A 24,463-nucleotide genomic window follows, 5' to 3' on the forward strand; every position below is an offset into this window, starting at 1 on the left:
TTCCTTAGCGGTTTCAAATCCACATGTTTGATTTCTCGACTAAAAAGGCGAAACTTAAGGCACAGGCGTGGAAAAGCGTCGTTTCGATTGATGAATGGAACACGCTCGTGAAGAACGGAGCTGCTTCCGGACGGTTTTCCACGACCAGTCAGGTGTTGTTAGGCGTCTTGCTCTCGGATTCCGCAAATCTGTGTAAAGAAAATTATGCCTTGTACTTGTTGGTCCTCCTCATCGTAATTGTAGAAGCTCTGGACGCGAGGAAAATAATGTACATAGACTGGCCACTCATTGCCAACCGGGCAGTGAGGAAGCGGTTCGGTGCCGTATCACAAAGGTACTATCGTGGACTTGGTGCAATACATTAGGGAGAGGAGATGTGGTGCCGAGAAGACTGTAAATATTCAGGTAATATTATCTACTAATTGAAGCTCGAAGTTTTGGCGATGCGAAGATGTTGACGATCGCCACTCTTTGTCAATGTAGGTTAAACCTCATGTGGATTGGACCTTTGGCAAGTGCTTACTTACTTGCCGGGTGACTCCAATGCCTCTCTTCGGTCTGTGCCAGCTGTCGCAGACCTATTTTATACTTAAGCGGGAGACCGCCTGCCTATAATAGCTAGTTGAGTAATTTTCGTCACTGATAAACCCATGGAATACCAAGCAACACCAACGTCTGGGAGTTTGCTACCTCCAGACAGCGCCTCATCCGTCGCAGAGATGGCCGCTCTCAATGCGAATGATTTTGGCGCCAAAGTGCCTGCGATTTTAGCATCCGCGAGCAGGCGCATATTCAAGGAGCAGGGATGGAAGGATCGCCCATTTGTTGACATCAAGGCGGTGCGATCCCGTGCAACTGAGCCCCCAACAATAGCAGCCATTGCAACAGTTCTGCAGTCGTCGCTGAGAGATCAGGATGAATTTCGCATTGCCTGGACCGCGTTTTACGAGGTCGTTGTCGAACTTCCCTCGGACGCAATCCGGTTCTACCGCCCTGCTTTGGAGGCACTCTCTGCTACGGAATCAAGTGACACTGGCACTGAAGCCTCGCACTCTGTCGCAGCCACCTCATTGAGAAAGGAAAGCAAGAATCTACTACGATATTTGGACAACCCGAGGCCGTATGGGTTCCAACGCACAAGGGCGACTACATCGGCGAGCTCAGCCTGCAGCAGCGCGTTACAACGGCAGAGCAGATGCGGCCGCACGTCACGGAGCTTCTCGGGTGGCTAGCGGATGGGAATTGGCCTCCGTTCCGTGGCTCCCGGAAGCAGCTGGCCCGGTTCCCGGAGGTTACGGTGGAGCCGATTCGGGAGCTGATGGAGAAGGAACGGGGCGACGGCGGATGGCTGTTGAACCTGTTGGAGTTTGTGGGGGATTGTGTACCGGTTGGGCCGCTTTGGGAGCCTCTGAGACCGGTGGTGCAGGCGATTTCGGATGATCCTAAGGGAGATGAAGATGACTGGGAGCTTTCGGATTGTGCGCGACTGTGGTTGGTAAGATTAGATGAGTGGAAGGAAAAGAATAAGGTGGTGTGAATGTCTTGACTTAGCGACTGCAGTATTGTTAGCTATTGTGATAGTGTATTCGCCGCCGTCTTGTCACAATCGTGTCACCACTTTGGGCTGTGTGGCTGTGTGATTCAATATGAATATGAATATGGCGCTTAGCCGTCTGTAGCAAGGCCAACAACGAGGGCGGTAACACCAGGTTGCCTGTTGGTTCGGACCTGCGTGAGAACACCTACAGTCTAATGATTTGCCGCAGGCCACTTGTTGGTCGAGAGGTTGTGCCAAGCGACCGGAGTGGTTGATTGTGATGGCCTCAATCTGCCAGGCGATGGCGGGGGAAACCAAGGAACTCGCAGCAAGATCGACTCGCATGGCTGGGAGATGAAGAAATGCGCTCACTCGGTCAGACGGTCAGCCCATCAGTCCAATATATCTTTCCACTCGGGTCTATTCTTGTCTCATAGCCATCACGGCGCCGGGGTGCATCTGCTGCGAGTGCGCGCTTACAGCACGGCTTCATTGGTGCCATGGGGCTTCGCTGCGGGTCGCGGGCTGCAACTAGCATCACGACGCAGGCGGCCAGCGGCATCACGCATGGCCGAATACGGAATAAGCGGTCGGCTGGGCCTCATCCGGCCCTGGGCCTCGGATGCGCGGCACTCGATTGGCCCGGCGTCGCATTAGAGGCCGGCGCGAGACCCGTGAGACTGGTCGTGTGTGAGGAGTGATTGGGAAGTGTGCGATCGCCGCGTTTCTGCGACGGGAATGGTCGCTGTGACGAGCATCCCTGCATGCGCTTGGCCGTGGCTTCACTATTTGACGGGCCCCGGCCTCACCACAGGACGAGGGGAATCCTTTTCTTGGGCGCCTCCGCTGGATTTGTGGCCGTCGTTCTCTTCTTCTGTTCACTCGCAGGCGAGATTTTACTATTGCTGGTCAATCATTTCCTCCTACAGAAACACACTCTCTCAACCCACCGCTTCCAACCTCCACAACAACGACGACGCTTCCCAGTCATTACTCCACCACGCTGCCTGCAGACCAAATACACCCCAAGTACGCAAAGCACCCGACATCATGGGCAACAACCTCTCGACGTCTGTCCAGTTCGACACCTCGGGCGCCGTCTTCAGCCCCGAGGATCGAGCATCCGGCATCAAGCTCATCATCTTCTGGGTGTCCACCCTCTACGTCTGCGCCATGATCTTCAGCACCTGCGCCCTCGTCGACCGATGGAAGGGGCCCTACGACCGAATCCGCACTGGTGCAGGGTCGGTCATGGCGGCGTTATTGTTGTCAACGGCCTGGCCAGTGGTGATGGCATACCTGCTCATGGCCGGCTAAAGCAGCCATCCGGGGCGACGACGGGAGACGGAGGATGGGCGCGGGAAAGACAGGACGGAGCGCTTCATGGGTTAACACATGAATCAAAGGCAAATTGCGGTCATGTTGATTGTATACTACGGAGTTCGAAATAAACGGTTGGAGGCGCAGATGGGCCCGTCTCATCGACATTGACGACGCGAGCCACCTCAGCCGTGATGGGACGAAAGGCCAATGCCGGGTTTGTTAGCGACACGGGCGTTCAATGCGCTCAATATTTCTATCTAATACAAGAAATTTTACAAGACTCTGTGTGCCACCTTTCTATGGTCATCATGCCTCGAGGATCAATAATACTACCTGCCGCAAATGCGGAATCAATACCTTATATCGGTATCAACTGGATTGAGTAGTTGAGTCGCTTTCATCCCCACCATGATCAGCCCACCAATGTGTTGCGCCGGCTCCTATCCGAACGGGTATCCTTTCTGCCGATGATAGATTCAAGGGCCTGTGCCAGAGCCTTCGCATCGTACCTCCCACCCCTTCCCGCTTCGTCTTTCGGGCCGTAAAGCCTTGTCGCGTCGATCCCCAGCTGCCCAAACCGTTGCTTGTCCACCTTTGGCGAGTTTGGCCCCTCGATGTAAATGACATGTGTGACATACTGGCAGTAGTCGTCCTCATCCGGCTTAGGGAGACCCCGTGAGTCGGCGCAGGCGTTGGAAATGGCAGCCACAAAGTCCAAGCCCGAGAACGGGTTGGCGGATGGTCCGGTTTCGCGATCGGTCGTGCCGTTGAGTATCAGGATCTTGTTTCGGATCATGGGACTAGAGATAGCCTGACCTACGCCACGGAGGACAAGACTAGGTATAATGGACGTAAAGAGGGATCCGATGCAGTAAACTAAGCTGTTTGTGGAGTGAAGTGCATCTAAGACTCGCGGGTTGGCAGGAATCTTGATCTCCTCGCCGTACGGATTGATGTACCATATCCGGTCAATCCTGGACGGGAGGTCTTCTTCCTGTTCCTTGGAAAAGACAATGGCAGGCCGTCTCAGTGCAGGTAGCGTGCCAGGGAGGTTAGCATCTTCAACTTTGTCATGTTCCCACGTGTCGTGTCTCGTCGACACGGGACTGTGCATCCCGGCGCTGGTTCCCGGGACCGCAGCTGTGGGCGCGCTGGGGTGCGAGATGTCGTTCTGCCCAGTGATTACTGTGCCATCATTTAAACCGGCGGCGATATGAAGCGCAAAGTTGGTATTGAGCGCTGGCAAGACGGCGATACGGTCCGGAACTGAGCATATAGAGCTCAAGAGGTAGACGGCTGCCTCAAAGCTACCAGTGAAGACCCTGGCGCCTGTGAGGAACAGGTTACCTATGCTCGCCCCGGAGAAGTCAAATCGACTACTAGGCCTCATTCGTTTGACGACTTCGAGATTGAAACTGTTCAAGTACGAGCGAATAAGCTCCCGCTTTGGCGAAGAGATGTCGTCCCAGAGTGGGTGTGACGCTTCCAAGATCTCGAACCACTCCGCTCTCGCCTCAGCGTAGACTTTCGGCAGACGGTGATTGAAGAAATGCTTGATGGCCGCCGTTTCCTCGCTGCCGTCATTGGGGATAAGTCGTACCAACCGAGATCTCACATCTCCTATACCTAGCTTGCAAGTCAGCCAACTCGTGCAACTCTAGCGCATCAACGGGCATGGGTGGTACCTGGGCCTCCGAAAACACGGATCAGCTCGCTGCTACTTCCGCCATTGTCCGAGATGGGAATCACGTAGCTGAGTTTGAAGTGATTGGCTTCCCGGACGCTCTCAAAGACATCTACGAGATTGTTTGCGGCGCTCCCGCCGGAAAAGACAACGATGCCGTTCAGGATACTGGGGCTGGGGACGGTGTGCTGGAGCGAACTCAGTCCCAGCGGCCCACTTCCTTTCGGCAGCTGGAGTCCATTCTTATGGTGTATATTCTGAGGCATTGAAATACAGGTTCTATAAAGCAATTCCCGTGCGACGAGGAATAACGACGATTAATTAAAGCTGACATGTGTCCAAAGTCGCGATTGATGGTGTTTATCCATGAAATTACCGGGGTAATGTTAACCCCACTCATTACGGATAGCTGCATCTCCTTCAAGAAGCAATTCTTCGCCGGGACTGAATGCTGACGATTTCTAAACCTCTCCAACATCTCACAATGCGATTTTCCTTGTGACACATCCAAGACTACCGCCCATTTCATCCAAAACGCGTGCCGCAGTGAACAGCCGACGGTCAAGTCTCTGCAATTGGAAGTCCAATACGCGTACCTGGAGAACCTCGGCGGATTCGGGCCCAAGCCGCTCTGGGAAAGTTCCCACTTACAAAGCAGCGTTGCTCCTCACTGACCGTGGAACCCGGTATCCGGAACCACCAAATGCTCCCATTTGAACACACCTCGGCTGGCGTGGGCCAATTAAGCAGGCTGAAATGATGTGACGGGCCTCTGATATCGGTGAACGACATTATCACCACGCCATGGACAGTGCCAAGATGCAGCGGAGGGACATCTTACTCAGTGTGGTCCGTCCCCGCTCGAAAAGAATCCATCACATCAACCGTCTGTTTGTCCGTTGCCGAGTAGCCCCACGGTTAACATCAGAAGCCCGACTTTTCGAAGGGTCTGCCCTCCACGGAGTTCTATCCCTCTTGTTCTTACAAATCAACCTCAGCTCACCAATCTCGCGACCCTTACTGCGAGGAATCCAACGATTCTAGACGTCACATTTGGGCGATAAAAAGCTCGACAACAGACGACAACCACATTGGGTCATATATTCATCACTATAACCGTTTTGACTTGAAGAGCCATTCATCGTCCGCAATGGCCCAAACAATCCCAACCACAGTGAGGCAGTGGAATACCACCGACCAGGCTGGATTCGACTCCCTCAAGGTTTCCGAGCAACCCCTGGGAGAGCTCGGCGATACTCAGGTCTTGGTCAAGAGTAAGCTCCCCTAATATTCCATGGCAATTAGCTCAAGGTTCAGCTAACCGCTTCGACAGTCCAGGGCGCTTCTCTCAACGTGTGTAACCATCGTCAGTCTTTGACAGCTTACTAACTGACTCGATAGTATCGCGATCTAATCATTGCAATGGGCCAGTACCCAGGTGGAGTATCCCCCAATGTCGTTCCAGGCTCCGATGGTGCTGGCACCGTCTTGGCTATCGGAAAGAATGTGAAGAGATTCAAGGTTGGCGATAAAGTCATTACCCTCTTCAACCAAGGTCACATTGGCGGTTCGCTGGACGCTCTGAGTGCGAAGACCGGCCTTGGAGGCTCCATCAACGGCACCCTTCGCTCTGCCGCAGCTTTCGATGAGCAAGGCCTTGTGCGTATGCCCTCCAACTTGAGCTTTACTGAGGCATCAACCCTCACTTGCGCCGGCCTGACCGCCTGGAATGCACTCTTTGGTCTAGCGGATAAGAAGCTCATGGCCGGTCAGTGGGTCCTGACCCAAGGCACTGGTGGCGTCAGCATATTTGGAGTCCAGTTCGCCAAGGCAGCTGGAGCCAAGGTTATTGCGACGACCAGTTCAAGCGAGAAGGCCAAGTTATTAGAGAAGCTCGGCGCAGATCACATCATTAACTACAATGAAACGCCGGAATGGGGTGACAAGGCCAAGGAGCTGACTGGTGGAGTTGGTGTCGACCATGTTATCGAAGTCGCAGGCCCAGCCTCGATGCGACAGAGTCTTGCCAGCGTCAAGATGGACGGTGTCATCACCATCATCGGGTTTGTCGGTGGCCAGACCAAAGATCAGCCAGGATTCCTCGAGAACCTGACTCGACTTTGCATCACGCGGGGCATTCTCGTCGGAAACCGGAGCATGATGGAAGATATGTGCCGCGCAATTGAGGCTAACCCTGAGACTCTTCGGCCCGTTGTTGACCCCAAGGTCTTCACCTTCGACCAGGTCAAGGAGGCGTACGAGTACCAGTGGTCGGGCAAACACCAGGGCAAGGTCTGCATCGAGGTGAACTGAGCACACGTCACAGCGTCCTTTTTTAAGACAAGGCGGGATGGTCACCACCGCATGTACGCAAACGGAAAGGCTAATTGTTGCCAAAGCCTAATTCTATTCCAGGATTGTGAGGCGCCTCTGACGAAAGGCTCTGGTTTCTACTAGGATGGATCACTTTCTATGCATGATTGACGCTGTGTTAGCTCTCTCTGGCGGGTACAACGCTCACGTTTCTTACAGGACGGAAGAGTAATCCCCCGCAAAAGCGCACGCACGGATGCAGATCTTAGACCTAATGATTGTGATTGAACGCTTAATGACATTTGCTGAATACATTTGTTTGTGCACTGGGCCAGCACTTGGCACACCCGCACGTTGTGAAACGGTTAGCCTGACCGCCACCCCCTTCCTTCTGCTGGTCTTGGCGGCTCTATTTGATAGCCGCTCGCGATCCCGGATCGATCTAGATGAGGAGAACAGCAGCAGCGGCTAACAAGCCACTGACCATGTTGATGCCGAACGAGGCACCGCTGCTTGGGATGCCAGTTGGGGTGCTGGCGGGCGGTGTGCCGATGGGGGTGGTGCTGTTGTTTCCGGGAGTAGGGATAATGCCGGCGGGAGTTGTCGCAGGCTGAACAAAGGTCTGAGTCTCCGTCTTGAGCGTCCCGATCGGGGTGTATGAGATTACGACCTCGGCGGAGGACTCCGGGACGGGCGTCTCAACGGGGACAGCGGCAGATGTCTCTGCAGGAGGCTGCTCATAACCGCCGCCGGCGCTGGTCGCTTCGGTAAGGATGGTAGAAGCCCCTCCCTCTCCAGGAACGGTGATGGTGTTGATGGAAGCGTCGGTGTTGACGCCACCCTCACCTTCGCAGGTCTCGCCAACGGGGCAGCAGCCGTACTCGCCGTTGCTGCCAAGGGAGCAGGTCTCAGTAGCAGGGCAACCTCGATCGCCGCTGGGGCAGCAAGTCCACGTGAGCTCGATGCAGCCATCGCCGCAGTCCTTTGCTCCCTGGTCACTGCAAGACACCTTGTAGAGCTCGCGGGCGTTGAAAGGGCTGTGCGCGGCGGCGAGGGCGCCAGTGGCGGAGAGAGTGAGGAGGATGAGCTTGTTCATGATGGACGAGTGGGAGAGCGTAGTGATGGGGTCAACGGCAGGCTGTTGGGAAATTCGTGTATTTGTTCAAAGGCGGTTGAAGGAGATGGAGAGATGAGAATATGAAGACCAGAAGAACCACCTACGCAGAGAATTGCATTTATATATCTGCAGCTCAGTTTCTCTATTTTGAGTACGCGGCCCCGTACAAAGGCAATGATCTGTGTGTTACCAGCATGCGCAATGAGGCTGGCCAGCTGACAACAAACAGTACGTACGCGTAGTTGAACCATGGAGAGCCCGGATCCGCCAGGACCAGGGCCTCATCTACTCCTCTGGGTCCCTCCATACCGATCGCCATTGGTGGTCGGGCCGATCCTCTGGGGCCATGGCTGTCTCACCATTCGGGATGCCGGTGCAGCATGGAAGCAGACGTCAGGAGAGAACGTCATCTCAGGACGGCGAAGGAGTTAAGCTTGAAGGCTTCTTTGCGTCGCATGGTTTCAGTCCCGTACATGTCTTGAAGGAACACATGTTGCCAGAAGGAGGGGGTTTTAGAAAAGAGTGCTCAGATCCGGGAGTGAACAAGCATCTCTTTCTGTTGCGCTTCGCTGAAACCTCTGGGTTTTCGTCTCTTCGACGGGGCAGCCTGCGTGTCACTCGATCTGGATCGCGGCACTTGCGTCAGTATTCCCGGCCATTCTCACACAGATGGAAATAGACCTCGCCTGCTCCCGATAAATCAGAAGCGTCTTGCGTAGCATATTATTACCTTATTCCTTGCTAATAATGAGTACGTAGATTGCACTATTTTTACCTATGTCGTGCGTCGTTCTCCACTGGCTTGCCCCGCGCGGGTCCAAGCTGAACCAAGTGCCGGCCAAGCCAAGCAAAGAGGCCTGAACCAACAACCATCCTTGTTCTCAATTGATCGACACCAGAGGCGTGTATGCTTCAATCTTGTAGCTGCCGGCTTTGCTTGAGGCCGACGTAATTAGGTCATGACGAGCGCTGAAACATTGCATCTGCCACTGAGCTTTGGTGATGCGACGAATGCCTCAGCGTGGTGCGGTAGAACACTGTAGCTTGCCAACAAAGTCGACAATGGGTACGATGATCAGCCAAGTATCTTATACAGAAAGGAATCCACGGGCTCTCAGCACGTAAATCGATTAATCAATCGATCTCTCATCTGCTGAAGCCAACTCTTAATCGCGCGGGATTGAAATGGCCGAGCGATTGCGCGCACACGCCAGATTGCGTCTTTCCGTGGCGATCAAGTTTAGCGATGCAGCCAGGAGCAAGACTCGGCATCCACGTATTCCTTCGACTTCGAGCTGACGAGGCCTCCACCAACACTTCCGAACGCCTCTATGTAGGCGTGGCCACTTACACTGTTGCAAAGGGGGAGATGTTCAAGGATTCGCGCGTCTTGAGGCTGCATTAATGCAGCCCGTCAATGCGGTCCGTCGTATTCAACATGCACAGCCTTGAATTCTTACACAGCCTCCACTGAAAGCGCCATGGCCACTGCAGCTGGGTCTGCTGCACAACCAACCACATCGTATATGCAGAAAGCTGACCTTTCCCATTTATTACACTAAAGGATCGATCTCGGAGGTTTTTTTTTTTTTTTTTGAGGGAGTTCTGCTGGTATCAGTAAAACCTCATCAGGGTCAATGGATCGATAAGACTTACATCATCCTCCCAGGGTGAGCATCAAACTCGCTTTAGAAACGCGCCTCATTCAGCACTATTCCTTTTATTATCTCAATCTTCAATTCTTCTACTAAGAGATTCAAGCAGTGTCTACTATTTGATATTTTCGTCTTTATCCAGGTACTAGATTTACCTATGATTTTGAACTGGTGCAGGGTAGGAATGAGCCGCCTGGACTTAGTTGTGAGGAAATGCTCATGAAGCTGAGAGATTTGAACTGCAAACTGTGTCGCCATTCTTTATTAAGCCAAGTCTGATTCGTTTGAATTTAAGTTCCTTGAATGTTCCAGTCATCATTGTCAAAATCATAATGCAATATTTCAGCAGTATGGTTATTCACGCATGTGACAACTTAGACTTCAGTCTACCCAGCTTAGTATTTAGTCAGAAAGAGACTGAAGAAGGAAAATGAACTGAATAAAATAATGATACTTATGATCGATAAGGATAGACAGCTATAAATAGAAAGGCTTGACTTTATCCCAACAGTAACATTCTGTTTTATCAGAACTTCATCAAGATTGCTATTGCGTTTTCTTTGCCCTAAGTTTCTTTTGAAGTGGCCTTCCAACAGCACATATTCTTTGAATGAATATCTAAGATACAAATCTCCTGACGTGCGAGTCTTAGGCGAAGCCACTGCGAGACCTTTTGAGGCTACCTCTCTCTAGTTAGTGCAAGATTTCGAGAGCCGACTTAAAGATGCGACTCAAATTTATTAGCTCCATGACCATATTACGAGATCACAACACGATGTCCGGAATCATGTGCTACTAATCTTGAAGATCAGGCCCATTGAAATGAGAAGAGTCCATTTCATAGATCAAATGCTGACTCAGTTGCCTTCGTCCCAGTTCGGCCACCCCTGCCACGGGAAATGCCGGGCATTGCGGCTCCGGTATTAGTGTCTTTTTTAGTCGACGATCTATCAGCAATTCAGAAGACGCCACAACTTCCGCCGCATGTCTTGGCAATGATAGTAGATCTTGGTCATCCCTGTTAGATAGAGATGAAATTGATATTTGACATGGCATATGTACGAGGGATGCCAAATTAGTGGGACGTAAATGAAGCTTACCCAACTTCTCTAGACGCATTTGGATTTCTCTAGCTTAGACCATCACAGATCCAAAGTACACGAAGGAGATGATCAGTTCTTTCAACAGCAGCCACTCATGAAATACCTAAATATTCTCTGGAGACGTCTTGTTATCGTACATGCCTGCAATCAAGGGTCAGACAAATTTCCATCTTGTAATTTTTCAAACTTATCGATTCCCTTGCGGTTTAGTTACTCTTGTCTGCACAACAAGCTGCGGTCCATCACCGGCCAGCCGGCCGCACATTATCTGATCTCATGTGGTTTACTAGATGGGTTTGAAGAAATCAAGTCTCCAGAGGCAGGCCCTTGGCCAGTTATGTTCAGTGTCTGGTAGCCACGTGTACTGGGATTCCAGCCGACCAAATGCATGAGCCTCCGTCTTTAAGCAAAGGACCATGACACTCCACAGCACGGCAAACACAAATATGATAAGAGACGTGCTTCCTTGATCTTGGGGGCGTAACGAGTATCCACTGTGCTGGGAACATGGTACCACACAAGTATGTGGGAGCTTGTTGCATTATTCCTGTCTCGGTCAGATTTTCACGGCTCCGTCTTCTAGCTCCGCCGGGTTACTTTCTCAGCACCCACGTGGAAGATGCCCGGAGACGGGCCCCGGAACCTGGAACACATTGCTTTTTGCTGCAGAAGACATGCACCCCAGGTTTTCAGTACAGGGGCACCCGTGTTCCAGTCATTGTCTTCTGAACTGATTTCGTCTCATATATGTTGTCCAGCCATTCAATGAAGTTGATCCCAGAGGTACTCTGGTTTGTGCCATTCTGGCCCTAGCCCCTAACTAGCGATCTGGCTGCTGGAAGGCTTCCGTTTGCCCGGATGGGTAATCGAAGTGAGCCGAACTACAGATCTCTCTAACATTAAGGGGCAGAAAAACAAGATAGTAGCGGAAGGCGACTGCACCCATTTTGGTATGTTTTCCATTGCATTAAGTACGTCTAGTAGTCTTATGATTCTATCAAAATATCCCGTTGGGTATCGTTTTCGAGGTCGTTGCCGAGGCATCTAATTGCGAAGCAGAGAAAGTCGCTCTATCCGTTTATAGGCTCCATCAACATTAATTGTTCAAGCTGTAATCCTGTCACAAAATCTTCCAACACCGTGTGTAGATGGTATCCTTGGTGTTCACAGAGCAAAAGGCTCCCTTTTCAGCTGATGTGTCGAACTCGACTCGCTAGCCAAGTCCTGCTCGTCGTATCCCGACTGAGACTTCACCACAACCTGGGTTGTAGTCGTCTTCTGAATTCCACCGTGTTCTCTTTGCGGCATCTGGATGTCGTCTCCTCCGCCCTGGATATAGGTGGTGTTTCCATCGGGGAAAACCGAGCGCATATGCTTGCTGTTAACTGTCTGGCCCCGACTCGAGCTCTTGCCGTTGGTAGGCTGGGAACGGGAGCCGGAGTAGTCGGCGTAACCAGAGGGGTTACTGGCCTTGACGACCTTGGTAATGAGTTCGGCCATGTTCATCTCGATGTGAAGCTTGACGAGGTACGCAAGGGGATGGAACTGGAGGTAGCTATGAAAGATTAGCCAAGGGTGTAATCGCAGCGAGGTGAACAATACTAACACAATGTCGTTAGGAAGTGACATCATCGCAATAAGGAGGATCTATAGATGGTTAGCATTAATCCCATGTTCATGGTAGCCACAATGACTTACATCCATGGTCATTGACAGACCAATCATGCCAAGGTTAAATCGGAACAGGCGACCATACTTGGTCAGTCCGTTAGCGATAAGGCGGGTTCGAACCAGGTAGATAAAGTAGAGGTTGAGGCCGGCGTCGACAAGAAGGAAAATGACCTTTTCAATTCGATCCCAGATGTTGTTGACTTTTATCCAAGTATTTGTAATCTGCAGGCGGGCAGGAACCCATACACAAAAGACGCTGATGTTGATGGCCAGCATAATCAAGAATGCAATGATCTTGAGCTTCTTTGCGTTTTGTCGATTGACCATGAGAATAGCGATTCGGTTGATGATGACTTGAATTAGGGCTTGGATCTGAATTGACCAGAGCAACACTGAGAAACGGGTAAGCCACTGCCAAGTCATTGTGAAGCCACACGGCGGAGTACAACGGCGCTGACGTACCAACCATGAAAAAGAAAATAAAGCCGGGCTCGATGTATCCTCGTAGATAAGACCACACCAGGGCGCTCATGATGGTACTGCTGGACCATTCCATCCACAACAAAATGATATACGGGTTCATCTTCCGGCCTCGCTTCCATGAGTTGATGGTCTGCCTCGCTCCCTTGGCGGCGGTGAAAATGCAGACGCCCATGGAGACGCCCCAAGCAATACTCGCAATGTTCATGTCGTTCGGGTCCGGTTTCACGGCCTTGTAGTGGGCCGGGATCAAAAGGCCGACCATATTGACAGCTGTTGGCGAGGCTCTGCGGACCTCGAAGAGAGCGGAATGGACGAAATGTCGAGCAAGTTGACGGCAACAAGACGCACAAGGAGAGACCCAGCATCACCAACACGGCCAACGCAGGGGACCGCAGGATACATATTCAGAATATCGACGCTAACCAGGACCCGACCTCGTGGATGCCGGCCCTACTGTACCTCCCACAGTAGCATCAAGACGTTGTCTGCAAGGCCCAGAACGGTGCAGGGGGCAGGTTCCAGGATCATGGACGCCAGGGTTCGGATCCGCAACATAGCGGGCCATGGGCGATCACTAGTCTTCGGACCCGTGTTACATACGACGACGAGAGTAAACTCGCGTTGCGGACGAGTCGTTTATGCAAAAATGAGGGATATCGATTGACCTGGCCGCACGTTCGATGCATGATGTTGGGTTGGTTCATCCGGCCAAATACGCAGCATGTTGGATGCCCTCACAGACATGGCATGTCGTTCGGATACAGCCCCGGTCGCATATTTCCGGACGAGAGGCGATCTGACAGAGTGACATCCGCCGGGCCGGGAGAAGCTAAGATAGCAAATCACGACGCTGGCATGACGCTATCGAGCCTTATCGATCGAGAAAGGGGCGTGTCGAAAACGTGGCTCGCGAAGTAGTCGAGGGCCGCAATAACACCGGTGAGCCCTCCTCATCCTCATCTTGTCTCTCGGGCTACTCGTAGGGGAAATTGGGAAACGGGCGCAAGACCACCAATTAAGCCGCTCAACAGACCAAATATCTTTCTCAGTAAACCCACTGCTCAGGCAGCCTCTAATCCGCCTACGCCGTCCACGGGTGGGGGGATGTCGAGAGCCGCAGGAGGTACGGGAGCGCGAGTCAGCCGCTATGGACCTGAGCCCATCTCCGCAGGACGGATGCGCAAGCGGTTGGCTCTGGCCTCATTGGCCGTCTGCTGGGAGATTGATCCTTGGTGCAAAGTGTATTTTGTCCAGGGGAAGATGGAGTGTAAGACGGGAATCTCCTGGATGCATCGCGCATGCGGACGCACGGCATCTCGAGATGTTGCGGAGAGGCCTGCTCCTGCTGTACGACGTAGGACTCAACCGCATCCTCGCCGCAAACCCAGCACGATGGCTGGCCTCGAGAGGACGGGGACGACGGGATCTTGCCAGGATCTGCTGCACGCATCCGTTCTGTCCACCAAGGTCTTGCAAGCTTGCGCTTCTACTAGGGCTCCGGCTACAAGGGTGAGCAAGGTGCGGAGCCGACAGTGACCTGACTGAAGACGCCACCCAACGTGGATAACGAGATCAAAGGTCAAGGGCCCTCACAAATCTCAGCCACTGGAGAATCACAGACCCAGCGGAGGCCCTCTCTAACGGCTATCAGACAAGCGTTGCAGATTAGTCTCGGCCTGGCTCTGAGCCTCCAGCTTGTTCCAGGGCCCAACGCTGGACGGCTGGGAGGCTCGGCGGCCATGCGGAAGCCTCACGCCTTAGCCTACATCTTGAGACAAAACCTAGCCAGTCATCGTTTACTTTACTCTGTTGTCCGGCTCAGAGCAGCGCGGAAGCTTTTTCAACGGGCCACTGGGCCTACAGCACCGAGTGCAATGTCGATCTGAGAACGCCATCTTATGGCGCCTCTGTCTCAGCAACAAACTCCGAATGTGAAACTTGCCGCCGCTCCGAAATTTGGTCGTATGGGACTCTGTGTCTCTCTTCTCCAGGATTCTGCGGGCACGTTCCACGGCGCCCAAGCGCACCCACGCGGCGATAACACAGACCGGGCACTCTACACGAGTGCACCACGCATGTTTGATCAGTATCCTTTGAATGCCAAGCATGGAATTGCAGAGTACGCCTAAAATAACAAGTGAAACGGCGATAACTGCTGTACGATGACGCCTCATCCGTAGCAGAAGCGGCCCAGTGGCCGTGGGGTTCAAACTGTTGACAATTGTCCAGCCCTCGCCCTGACATCGACAGCGGTTCGTATCCAGCAGGGATAACGCATCATTCGCATGCGGGGTGTAAGATCAAGAATGGGTCGGCCGAATGCTGCGTGGTATGATATTGACCAGGGAGCGGAGATCAACTTTGATCAAGCTGCGTCTGATCGGCCGCAAAAGCAAGCCCTGGCAGGCCCTTGTTCCTATCCTTGTCCGTGGAAATGCTACCCTTGATCCCCCGACTTTTGACTTTGTATGTCTGGCCGGACTGACCTCCGGATCTCGTCCGATGTCGTTCTTCCCGGGCCAATGGCATGTTCCCACCTTGCCCACGCCGTGGCAAGCACTTTTTCCCATGGCCGTGTACCAAACCTCTACGGTGGGTCAACGTGACACAATGTCTTGCTTTTGGCAACTGAAATTCTGTTACTGGGGTTGCCAAATCCTGGATTGAACAGCAATGGTGCTGGATAGCAATGGTGCTGGATAGCAATGGTGCTGGATGGCGAAGGTGCTGGATAGGATAGTAATGGGCAGTCATCACGGTTTCCGTCGTTGGCACAAGTATTCAGAGACAAAGTTTTCCTTCATCCTGCGGTGTCACCTTGAAGGCCTTCTTCCAGAAGGTTGTAGAAGCCTGAGTCTGCCCATTATAGTGGCGATGGCTTTGACCATCCGGGTGAGGATACCCAACATCAAGGTGACCATGAAGGTATTCGGAGAAAGGCAAACGGAGCCGACTGAAGAGTTTATTCTTCGCTTCTATTATAAAATCCCGACACTTCCTCAACCTGCCTCAGATTTAATTTCCTCCTCCATACATCCAGTTTCCCATTGTCTTCCTCCAAAGACCCACTTTGCCTCACAGTTGACAACCTCGAAAGCTTGTCAACTTGTCCATCACGGCCAACCACTCCAATACATTCATCGTATCTTGATACATTTGTTCTACCTTGATACGCTCCATCCATAATATCATCTACACATCGCATTTGACATCATGCGTTCATCAGTCCTCTCTACCCTCTTGTTGGGTGCCATCCTTCCCGTTTTCGGCTTTGCCAAGGAAGTGTTCCACGAGACAAGGGATGCTCAGTATCTCAACAACACGAGAGCTTGTGAGGAACAAAAGGATTTGCCCAACCAAGTCGGCTTCATCAAGGTCGGCGATCAGAGTATGTTGCTTCCCTAACCTCTCACCGAAGACCACGCCGCTAACTCGATGCTACAGACGAAGACGCAAAGATGTGGTTCTGGTTCTATGAATCGCGCAAGGCCGGAAGTGACGGCCCCCTCGTCCTCGTCGTTGGAGGCGGTCCCGGAGTCGCTGCTTCACACATCATGATGGATGGCACCGGCCCTTGCGTCGTGCCCGAAAAGAAGGACTACCCCATCAATAATCGATACCATAGCCTCAACGAGTGGGCCTCCGTTCTATATGTTGACGCTCCCATTGGCACAGGGTTCAGCACTGGAAATACATACATCGACAATACGGAAATGGCGACCGAGTACATGCTCAAGTTCCTCGGTAAATTCTTCGACGAGTTTCCCAAGCTGCGACGGCGAAAGTTCGGCATCTGGAGCATCGACTATGGCGCCCATCTCGCGACCTCGCTTGGAGTCGAAATCCTCAAGAAGAACAAGGAGGCTGGAAAGAAGGGGTTCAAGGGCGACTACCGCCCCATCTCATTTGACAACATCGGCTTCGATAGCCCTCATCTAGACCTCACCCTGCAGCACAAGGCCGCCATCGAGTACGCCCACGACAACGACTGGATTGAAGTCATCACTGCGAAAGACCGCGATGCTCTCTTGAAGGACTTTGTCAAGTACGAGAAGCGGTGGAATGACTGCGGCAAGCACCGGTACATGGATTGCACCAAGGAGATCAAGGAGCACAAGGTCCTCTGGAACAACCTCACCGACGGTCGCGTCCACGGCAAGGGGCCCAGCTTGTCCCGCTACGTCGATTTTGAAAACATCCTGAAGCCACGCAAGAATTATAACCATGAAATGCGCCTTAGTATGATGCTGAACACCCGAGGAGCCCGCTGGTTGCGAGCCCAAGCGACACAGAAGAAGCTTGGCCTCATGGGTGGCAAGATCAACGGCGAGAAGATCGAATACATGCCTTTCAGCGCTCGCCTGCACGACGACTTTTGGAAGAGTGGTGATGGTACGTGAAACCTCAACCCCTTCATCCATTGACTACATTGAAGCTGACCCTGTTTTAGTGATCCGATCTTCTCTCCCCCACCTCGACACCCTTCTCCAGGCCGGCATCCGGACTTTGTTCGTGACTGGCGATACTGGTAAGTCGCAAGCCCACAGTCTATCAATTCTTGAACAATAACTGACCACTCAATCCAGATTTCGTCACCAACCACATCGGCGTTACCAGAATCGCAGAAGGTATCGAGTTTGACGGTCGGGAAGCATTCAAGAACGCCAAATTCTTCCCTATCTTGGCAAGCCGCGAAGAAAATGGCGACAAGGACGAAGAGGCTCTCTGGTACACGGCAGAGGTCGGCTATGCCAGGACTGCCGGCCCCCTCACCGTCGTGAGGTACACCGGGGTTGGCCACTACGTTGGCGAGCGCAGTAAGTTATCCCTTATCCCCTCGCAATCTCGAAGCGGTCAATGCTAACTTCTAATAGAGCCCGGTCTTTTGAGCAAGGCTTTCAAGATTCACAGCCGAAAGCTTAGTTATCTTCCTGAGCCTTAATTGGAAGGAAGTCTAGCAAACGCTTCTATCGAAGCCTTAATGGGAATACCTGGAGTTTGTTGTTTAATCTTGTCGAGTTCATAAAGCGGAAAGGACGTAAAAAAGAGTCTGAAAAAAACCCCCTGCTATTCGGGACCTAGTGCCCACATGCAAGGTAGTTAGCGATCGATAGATTGTAACCTGAATTGGAAAATTCCTTCAAGATTTCATTTGGTGTCGTGACATTTGCTGGGTCGAGCTCCAATCCCCAACACGGATTAGCATCCTCCTTCTCCACCACAAGTCACGCTCTTAAATGAAGAAGATGGGCGAGACTCCGAGAGGTTCACGGTGGAGATTATTCCACGTCCAGTGAAGTTGAAGTTGGCGATCGCATTGGTAGGCTTCCGTCTGTCTCGGGCGCCGAATGAAGCGAGGTCGCGGTGGAGCTGAGCTAGAGATCGGATCTCGGGCACTTCGAATCCCGAGAACAGGGTACTAAAACGCATCGTCATAGAAAAGGCTCCTTGAGCCTCAACTGTCGAGCCGCAAGTGTCCTTTGTCATCTGTCCTTCTTGAGGTGCGCGCCATCATATCAGCGCATAGGTCTTTGCTATTGTGACGCTCTTTTATTGACACTCGAGTAAGTCGCGGCCAGGGGCAATGAGGACCTCAGTGGGACTCTCAGGTATCCTCAACGGCACCGCACGTCGCTCAGCATGTTGGTGTCTCTCATCATCCTTCTCATCTCGTGGATTCCAGGGCTGAACAGAGACTCAGACTCCAGAGGTGCCATCTCCCAAGTGACAACCCCAGCCGCTTCATCGTCTGCACCGCCGAGACCCTCTCACCAGGCCTTGTCCGCGTCAAACCCGCATCCGTCAAGTTTGGCATCCTTTACTTCGGTGACAGGACCAAGTCTCAACAACATGGGTTTTCAGGTGTCGGAAAAGAATTTGACTATTATTGGGCAACACCTTACGCCGACCCTCTTGAAAGACATTCGGGACTTTTGGTTCGAGTCGTTCGAGGAGAATGACTACGTCCTGCCCCAGAAGAGCCATACCATGCGGTGGTACATGGGCGGCAAGGAACTCGACAATATCTGCGTGTAAGTGTCAATCGGTTGCTGTGACCCAGGAGCGAATTGACGTTGCTTACACATTCATATTCAGTCAGCGTTTCGCCCCGGCCCTCGAGGCAATCCGCGACTCAGGCGCAACCACGGGTGATGAGATCCTGAGCATAGTCCAACCTCGCGGACCGCTTGATTGGCTGGGCCTTCTCCTTCTTCTGGATCAGATCTCGCGCAATTGCTACCGCGGTGACGAGTCCAAGATTGTCTACGGCTTTTTCGACGTGTTGGCGCAGCAGATCGCCTTGGCGGCCATTAAGCAGGGCGTGCCGGACCAGGACCCGGAGATCCGGTGGCATTTCGCATACCGCAACTGGTTCTACATGCCGCTGATGCATTCGGAGTCGCTCCCCGCGCATGAAAAAGCAGTCGAGGAGTTCGGCCTGCTCGTGAAGGATGTATACGGTCTCCTTGAGGGCCCGGGCGCTCCGGACGCGAGTGGGTTGGAGAAGCGGGCGAGAGAAGTGATCCAGAAGAACGCGGAGGCGGCCAAGTCGATGGCGGATAGCAATATGCAATTTGAGAACAAGCACAAGGACATCATTGCGCAGTTTGGGCGGTATCCGCATCGAAACAAGGCGATGGGCCGAGAACCGACTGCGGCGGAGACGGAGTATCTGGAGAATGGCGGCGAGACGTTTAGTGGATGATTTGGGGACAGGCTGGATGGCAGCTGGATGACAGGCTGTATTGGATCATGGTTGTCTAACTGTAGGCTAGGCAATGATGGGTTTATTCAGGATAGAACTGACATACGCACAGGCAAATACGAATACATCAATCAATTAAACCCAAGTAACGAATACCTCCATGTAGTCACACGCCCCAACGCGAAACCGAGCCACCGTCACCAGGCCAAGCCAATATCGCGCCCCTCACAAGCTCCTCGGTGCAAATTGCGGGGGAGGCCACTCCCCTAGTCCCCTGGAAGCCTAGCGGACGGCAGTGGATTCAACCCGCGCGTCGCCAGTCGGACGGCACAGTTCCACCGTCGGATGCAAGAGTTGCCGTGCACCACCACTCGCTGAAGCAGGCCGCTCTCCAGTGGTGTGATGGGGGCTCTGGTTGCGCCGGAACTCGAGGCTCCAGCGCGGGGGACGACAGGAGAGGTCGACGGCACATCCCAGCGCGCCGCGACGGGAGGAACAGGAAACCTAGAGACGCTTTATAATCGTATTCGGCAAAAATGGGTTGGTGGTAAATGCGATGGGATGCTCCCTGGGATGTGCCCCTCTTCCTCCATCCTCCCGTCTTTTGTTTACTTCGTCCATCCTGCATCGACAGTATCAACGTCGCCATTAACCGCCCCCAGCATCCGCCATGGTCAGCACACGCGCAGCCTCCCGCGCCGCCAGCACAGCTCCCGAGTCGACTCCGCCGCCGCCAGACTCAGCGTCAGCGTCAGCGTCAGCGCTGCAGCCGCCTACGACTCCATCGACGACGCGCCGACGCGCCAGCAAGCAACCGGCCACCACCACCAAGAAACGCCCCGGACGGCCCTCCTCCAGCGGCGCCCACGTCTGGTCCCATGCGCCGTCGACCCTGACCGTCCTGTGGCTCGCCATCTCGCTGCCCCTCGTCATCTGGGACACGGGCTACATGCTCAACCGCCCGCGCACCTTTGAAGGCGGCGATCTGCACTGGCCCATCTGGGTGCCCTACGCCCTGTACGCCCAGATCGACCACGTCTACAGCCGCAAGGCCTTCGACTCCAACAATGGCTTCTCTGGCGCCCAGAGCTTCCTCAACGTCATCGAGACCGCCATGTACCTCGTCTACCTGTGGCTCTTCTGGTCGCGCGCCGAGGCCGCCACTGCCGGGGCCCGTCGCACGCTCGGCGGTCGGCGCGGAGCCCTCGCCGTGCTCGTCGGCTTCAGCGCCGCCGTCATGACGCTGAGCAAGACGGTGCTTTACTGTACGTGAGATGTGACTTGTGTGCGCGCTCTTCGCTACATGGCTGTGATAACTGACACGGCGCCTTCGTATTTCTAGTTATGCACGAGTACTACGCTGGTTTCGATAACGTAGGCCACAACTCAGCCTTCGACCTCACCACCCTTTGGATAATGCCCAAGTAAGCTCTTTACCGCCAATGATCGCCTCAATTGAAACCAGTCTCACATGTTGTCTTCTTGCTAGTGTTCCGTGGATCGTCATCCCGGCTTACATGGTCTGGTCAATGGGGGGTAACATACTCGATGGCCTGGCCCAGGCTTCCGACTCCTCCTAGTAAGAGAGTCGCTGCGACAGATTTGAAAGACATCTGCACAGGGGTTGTGGTGAGGTATTATCGGTGCCCAATGTTTTGACATGAGGAGGTCCGCAAGCTGTGAGGCCATGAGACATGAGTGCGGTGAGAAGGTCAGGCGTTGAGCCACGCTTGCCAAGTGTATGCATCCCAATTGATACCCAGTACAGTCTACACTTGGCGTATTAGTATTCACATTTGTAATGGGGTCACGCACGGCGTTCGAGTTCGGGCGAGGGTTCAGTTATGATATAGCATATAGTTTTGGTTTGTTTATTTTCAAGCCTCCATCACCCTCAAAGACGGGCAGAGACGTGGTCAATAAAGTTGCTTTGAACATAATAAATGATGGCTTCGTCCAGACATGTCGAGTCGTTTACAAAATGAAGGAGTAAAATGCGGGGGTATCAGACGAATAATAAACACTCCGAAAACAAAAAAAGATGGCTGGGCAGAGCCACGCTGCAGGAAAGAAACAAAGATCACCTCATGAATGAGACATGTGTGGCGGGGCAGCATCGATAGTGTGATGCTTGCTTCACCGCGTCTCCCATCTTTTTCTTTTGTGTGCTGTTCACCTCATGTCCGTGAGTCCTCCTAGTTCAGCATACTGCTCCCACCCCGGCGCTTCGTCGTGGAGTATCTCCAGCGCGTCAGGGTCCATGAACGCCTGCATGGCCGTCCAGTCGGCATCCTCCGACACAATGTACGGCTCGTCATCGTCGTCGTCGTTCACGCCCAGCTGCTCCAGCGGCTTGTCCGGTTGGCTCTCCGGCACGTTGCCCTTTCGGCGGAGGTCGGAGAGCAGCAGGCTGTGGCGCGTGAGCGACCGGGGCAACGGCGGCATCGGCGGGATCTGGTGGCCGAGGACGAACGAGCTCGTGCGCTGCGGCTGCGGTTGCTGGGGTTGTTCGAACATGTCGTCGTAGTCGGTGTGCTTGGAGCTGTCTGAGAAGATGGCGCTAATCGGGCGCCGGCCGGAGACGCGGCCGGAGACGGACCGAGCAACCATGGAGACGACCTCACGACGCTTCTGGCGCCGGGATTTGGTCTTCTCCGGTATAGGATAGTATGATACCGGCGGGGGTGTGGCGACAGGCGAATCCCAGGTGTCGTCCGTGCTGCCCATGCTCTCCGGGGTTGATCCTCCACGCTCGTCCGTCTTAGATGCCGTCGTGGAAGTCGTCGAGTCACTCCGGTCGGGCCAGGTAGTCGTATCCATGTACGGGCCGTCCATGTTCAGGTTCACGTCGTTCGTTCCATTGCCGTAGCCAAGCACCACGATTTCGTGATACGTCTGCCTCGACTTGGACTGCGCAGGAGCCGTCTGTGGCGGCGTTCCGGGCGCCGTTTTAAACATCCGCATTGAGCGTCTGATGGTAGATGAGCGGCTCAATGCCCGTGAGAGAGAGTTTGAGCGCGAAGGCAGAGAAGGCCGGCGCTCGGGGAGGGCTCTGATGGAGGCTAGGTTGTCCTTGGGGGGCTCTTTATGTGTAAGAGCGAAATAGTCAATATCGGGTTTGATCTCAATCTTCGCAGGCGGTTCCTCCAGGTCGCAGTCGTCTGGGAAGATGAGGTTAGGGGTGCTGGTAAACAGTTCCGTCTGGCGGCGCAGAATGCGCTCCATCTGACGGGTCTTCTTCCACGGCGGAGTGTTCGCGGTTGACACCGCAAGGCTGTAATTGGCCTCGTCGACGTCCTGCTCAGCCTCCGCAGGAGTGTCCGTAGCGCTGCGGAGAACCTGGTAGATGGCGTAGACCAGGATCCATCTCACCCTGCGCGCATCCACCAAGGACACCTTCTCCAACTTGTCGGCCTTGTTCGGCGAGGTGATGGACTCCTCCTCGAACCGCCTGTACGACCTGACGAGGTCATTCTGGGCGACTCCTGGTTTCATGATGTTGGATGCCTTGATGAGGGCCGCATGCGCCGTCGTGCGGCGGTCAGACCGTAGCCTGTCGCGTCCCGGGAGCCAGAACATCCGGCGCGAAGAGTCCGATAGCTGCGGAATCAGTGGTAACGGGTGCTCGAGAGTTGTGTAATCGTGGCCCATGTCGAAGGAGTGGACCAGCTGGATGGTACAGATACCACCATACGCCATGGAGGGCATTGTCTGAGATGACGTGTACTTGTCATCCACGAGGAGGTCATACAAGGCCTCGAAATCCTCCAGCATCGTCCGATAGATGCTGGCATCGAAGAAGTCGTGCGCCGGATCGGTCGCAAGAGGGGGGTAATAACCCAGCTTGGTGGTGTAGAACGAGAGGAGGAAGCTGCGGAACCGCTCGAGGTGAGCCCGAGCGCCTTCGGAGACGCTCAAGTGTGCCTCGGAGAGCTCATCATCAAGGAACGTCTTTAGCATTCTCGAGGACAGCATTAACCTCGTCTCCATCTCCGTGCGGGCTCGTCGGATGAGTTTGCGTGACTCTGGGGTGATGAACTGTGCCGTGTTAGTGAACTCTCATTGCCACCTCCAAGATGATGGTACCTGGTATTCGGTGCTCCCCAGCAAGTGCTCACTCATTCCAACGCAATGAGCAAACGCTCTGGTGTAGAGTTCGGGCATCTGGAAGAGCTCCGCAAGGTAGAGCATAGCCAATGCGTGGTTGGGTTGGTTTGCCATGCTCAGATAGCCCTCCTCGTCGAAATACGCCATCATGTCGGCCACATTGTCGTCGACATCGGTTCGAAACTCGTGCATGCTGTGAAGAAGCGCAACAATGGCACTGCCCAGACTCTTGCCCACCATTGATCGTCGAAACACCCACGCAAGAAAGTTCCGAGTCGCCACATGATATTGGAAGGCCTGCATCCTATCGGCCGTCGGGGGTGCTGGGATAAATAGTTCAATCCTCCTGGAGGGGTTCTTGCGGCTCCATTTCGCAAGGTCGAGGGCGTTCGGGGTCTCGATGCCCTCCCAGGCGATGAAACGTTCGATCAGAGGGTAGCATTTCGCTTCGAGCAGCGTGGCAAAGGGGACCTTGAATGAAGGGCCTCTTCGCGACTCGCCTTTGCCATACAAATAAATCAGACAGTTGCTGTTTCGGAACCACAGCTCGGGATCCTGCATGGTGCGGCGGTTAGAAGCTAGACGTTGTTGGCTGCAAGGAGCATGCAGACTTACTCGTCGCAGGTTGTCCCAATCAGCGCAAGTCCTCGCAGCACCATCCCACCGCTTGATCAGCGGGTTGGGCGCGACTCTTGAATCCACAAACTCTCCAAATCTCCTCATCCTCGGACTCCTTCGTGAACTTGCCATTGGAGCAGCGTTGG

At 53.7% G+C, this 24,463-nt stretch overlaps 9 protein-coding genes across 9 annotated transcripts; 5 read left to right on the forward strand and 4 right to left on the reverse strand.

Annotated features, from left to right (window-relative positions):
* The first annotated feature begins 394 nt into the window (after nucleotides 1-394).
* BGZ61DRAFT_583144 (uncharacterized protein) lies at nucleotides 395-3,137 on the forward strand. Its single transcript, XM_046256309.1, has 3 exons — nucleotides 395-1,026; nucleotides 1,080-1,495; nucleotides 2,525-3,137. Exons 1-3 carry the CDS (start codon nucleotides 651-653, stop codon nucleotides 2,852-2,854), a joined length of 1,122 nt encoding a protein of 373 aa, XP_046112962.1. The 5' UTR covers nucleotides 395-650; the 3' UTR covers nucleotides 2,855-3,137.
* Nucleotides 3,138-4,857, reverse strand: BGZ61DRAFT_502122 (uncharacterized protein). The gene is made up of 2 exons (XM_046251719.1): nucleotides 4,546-4,857; nucleotides 3,138-4,486 (listed from the first exon to the last, which is right to left on the reverse strand). Exons 1-2 carry the CDS (start codon nucleotides 4,808-4,810, stop codon nucleotides 3,273-3,275), a joined length of 1,479 nt encoding a protein of 492 aa, XP_046112963.1. The 5' UTR covers nucleotides 4,811-4,857; the 3' UTR covers nucleotides 3,138-3,272.
* Nucleotides 4,858-5,694: 837 nt separating this feature from the next.
* On the forward strand, nucleotides 5,695-6,857 carry BGZ61DRAFT_526168 (uncharacterized protein; the record flags this gene model as incomplete). Its single annotated transcript, XM_046252908.1, has 3 exons — nucleotides 5,695-5,818; nucleotides 5,878-5,897; nucleotides 5,946-6,857. The coding sequence occupies 3 exons, from the start codon at nucleotides 5,695-5,697 to the stop codon at nucleotides 6,855-6,857; spliced, it is 1,056 nt and encodes a 351-aa protein (XP_046112964.1).
* Nucleotides 6,858-7,299: 442 nt separating this feature from the next.
* BGZ61DRAFT_471522 (uncharacterized protein) lies at nucleotides 7,300-7,953 on the reverse strand (the record flags this gene model as incomplete). The annotated part of the gene is made up of 1 exon (XM_046248230.1): nucleotides 7,300-7,953. The coding sequence occupies one exon, from the start codon at nucleotides 7,951-7,953 to the stop codon at nucleotides 7,300-7,302; it is 654 nt and encodes a 217-aa protein (XP_046112965.1).
* Nucleotides 7,954-11,686: 3,733 nt separating this feature from the next.
* BGZ61DRAFT_379018 (uncharacterized protein) lies at nucleotides 11,687-13,478 on the reverse strand. The gene is made up of 4 exons (XM_046242600.1): nucleotides 12,866-13,478; nucleotides 12,431-12,795; nucleotides 12,339-12,379; nucleotides 11,687-12,287 (listed from the first exon to the last, which is right to left on the reverse strand). The coding sequence occupies exons 1-4, from the start codon at nucleotides 13,146-13,148 to the stop codon at nucleotides 11,897-11,899; spliced, it is 1,080 nt and encodes a 359-aa protein (XP_046112966.1). The 5' UTR covers nucleotides 13,149-13,478; the 3' UTR covers nucleotides 11,687-11,896.
* A 2,319-nt stretch (nucleotides 13,479-15,797) lies between these two features.
* Nucleotides 15,798-18,177, forward strand: BGZ61DRAFT_28878 (Alpha/Beta hydrolase protein). Its single transcript, XM_046238547.1, has 5 exons — nucleotides 15,798-16,274; nucleotides 16,331-17,278; nucleotides 17,337-17,414; nucleotides 17,473-17,703; nucleotides 17,761-18,177. The coding sequence occupies exons 1-5, from the start codon at nucleotides 16,100-16,102 to the stop codon at nucleotides 17,826-17,828; spliced, it is 1,500 nt and encodes a 499-aa protein (XP_046112967.1). The 5' UTR covers nucleotides 15,798-16,099; the 3' UTR covers nucleotides 17,829-18,177.
* A 559-nt stretch (nucleotides 18,178-18,736) lies between these two features.
* BGZ61DRAFT_489149 (uncharacterized protein) lies at nucleotides 18,737-19,592 on the forward strand (the record flags this gene model as incomplete). The annotated part of the gene is made up of 2 exons (XM_046250177.1): nucleotides 18,737-18,918; nucleotides 18,983-19,592. 2 exons carry the CDS (start codon nucleotides 18,737-18,739, stop codon nucleotides 19,590-19,592), a joined length of 792 nt encoding a protein of 263 aa, XP_046112968.1.
* A 670-nt stretch (nucleotides 19,593-20,262) lies between these two features.
* On the forward strand, nucleotides 20,263-21,020 carry BGZ61DRAFT_526173 (uncharacterized protein; the record flags this gene model as incomplete). Its single annotated transcript, XM_046252909.1, has 2 exons — nucleotides 20,263-20,857; nucleotides 20,935-21,020. 2 exons carry the CDS (start codon nucleotides 20,263-20,265, stop codon nucleotides 21,018-21,020), a joined length of 681 nt encoding a protein of 226 aa, XP_046112969.1.
* A 744-nt stretch (nucleotides 21,021-21,764) lies between these two features.
* On the reverse strand, nucleotides 21,765-24,449 carry BGZ61DRAFT_526174 (uncharacterized protein; the record flags this gene model as incomplete). The annotated part of the gene is made up of 3 exons (XM_046252910.1): nucleotides 21,765-23,630; nucleotides 23,679-24,254; nucleotides 24,315-24,449. The coding sequence occupies 3 exons, from the start codon at nucleotides 24,447-24,449 to the stop codon at nucleotides 21,765-21,767; spliced, it is 2,577 nt and encodes an 858-aa protein (XP_046112970.1).
* Nucleotides 24,450-24,463: the final 14 nt, after the last annotated feature.

The sequence above is a fragment of the Ilyonectria robusta genome (assembly GCF_021365365.1).
Source record: "Ilyonectria robusta strain PMI_751 chromosome Unknown BGZ61scaffold_1, whole genome shotgun sequence".
Lineage (NCBI taxonomy): Eukaryota > Fungi > Ascomycota > Sordariomycetes > Hypocreales > Nectriaceae > Ilyonectria > Ilyonectria robusta.

Bases quoted from the DNA above. Each gene is read 5' to 3' on its own strand.
- BGZ61DRAFT_502122 (XM_046251719.1), bottom strand. From the start codon at position 4,810: ATGCCTCAGAATATACACCATAAGAATGGACTCCAGCTGCCGAAAGGA. The intron at 4,487-4,545 runs GTACCACCCATG...CTTGCAAGCTAG, and splicing joins CCGTGTTTTCGGAGGCCCAG to GTATAGGAGATGTGAGATCT.
- BGZ61DRAFT_583144 (XM_046256309.1), top strand. From the start codon at position 651: ATGGAATACCAAGCAACACCAACGTCTGGGAGTTTGCTACCTCCAGAC. The intron at 1,027-1,079 runs GTGACACTGGCA...TCATTGAGAAAG, and splicing joins ACTCTCTGCTACGGAATCAA to GAAAGCAAGAATCTACTACG. The intron at 1,496-2,524 runs GTAAGATTAGAT...GACGCTTCCCAG, and splicing joins ATTGTGCGCGACTGTGGTTG to TCATTACTCCACCACGCTGC.
- BGZ61DRAFT_379018 (XM_046242600.1), bottom strand. From the start codon at position 13,148: ATGGTCGGCCTTTTGATCCCGGCCCACTACAAGGCCGTGAAACCGGAC. The intron at 12,380-12,430 runs GTAAGTCATTGT...AACCATCTATAG, and splicing joins GTCTGTCAATGACCATGGAT to ATCCTCCTTATTGCGATGAT. The intron at 12,288-12,338 runs GTTAGTATTGTT...AATCTTTCATAG, and splicing joins TCACTTCCTAACGACATTGT to CTACCTCCAGTTCCATCCCC.
- BGZ61DRAFT_28878 (XM_046238547.1), top strand. From the start codon at position 16,100: ATGCGTTCATCAGTCCTCTCTACCCTCTTGTTGGGTGCCATCCTTCCC. The intron at 16,275-16,330 runs GTATGTTGCTTC...TCGATGCTACAG, and splicing joins CATCAAGGTCGGCGATCAGA to ACGAAGACGCAAAGATGTGG. The intron at 17,279-17,336 runs GTACGTGAAACC...ACCCTGTTTTAG, and splicing joins CTTTTGGAAGAGTGGTGATG to TGATCCGATCTTCTCTCCCC.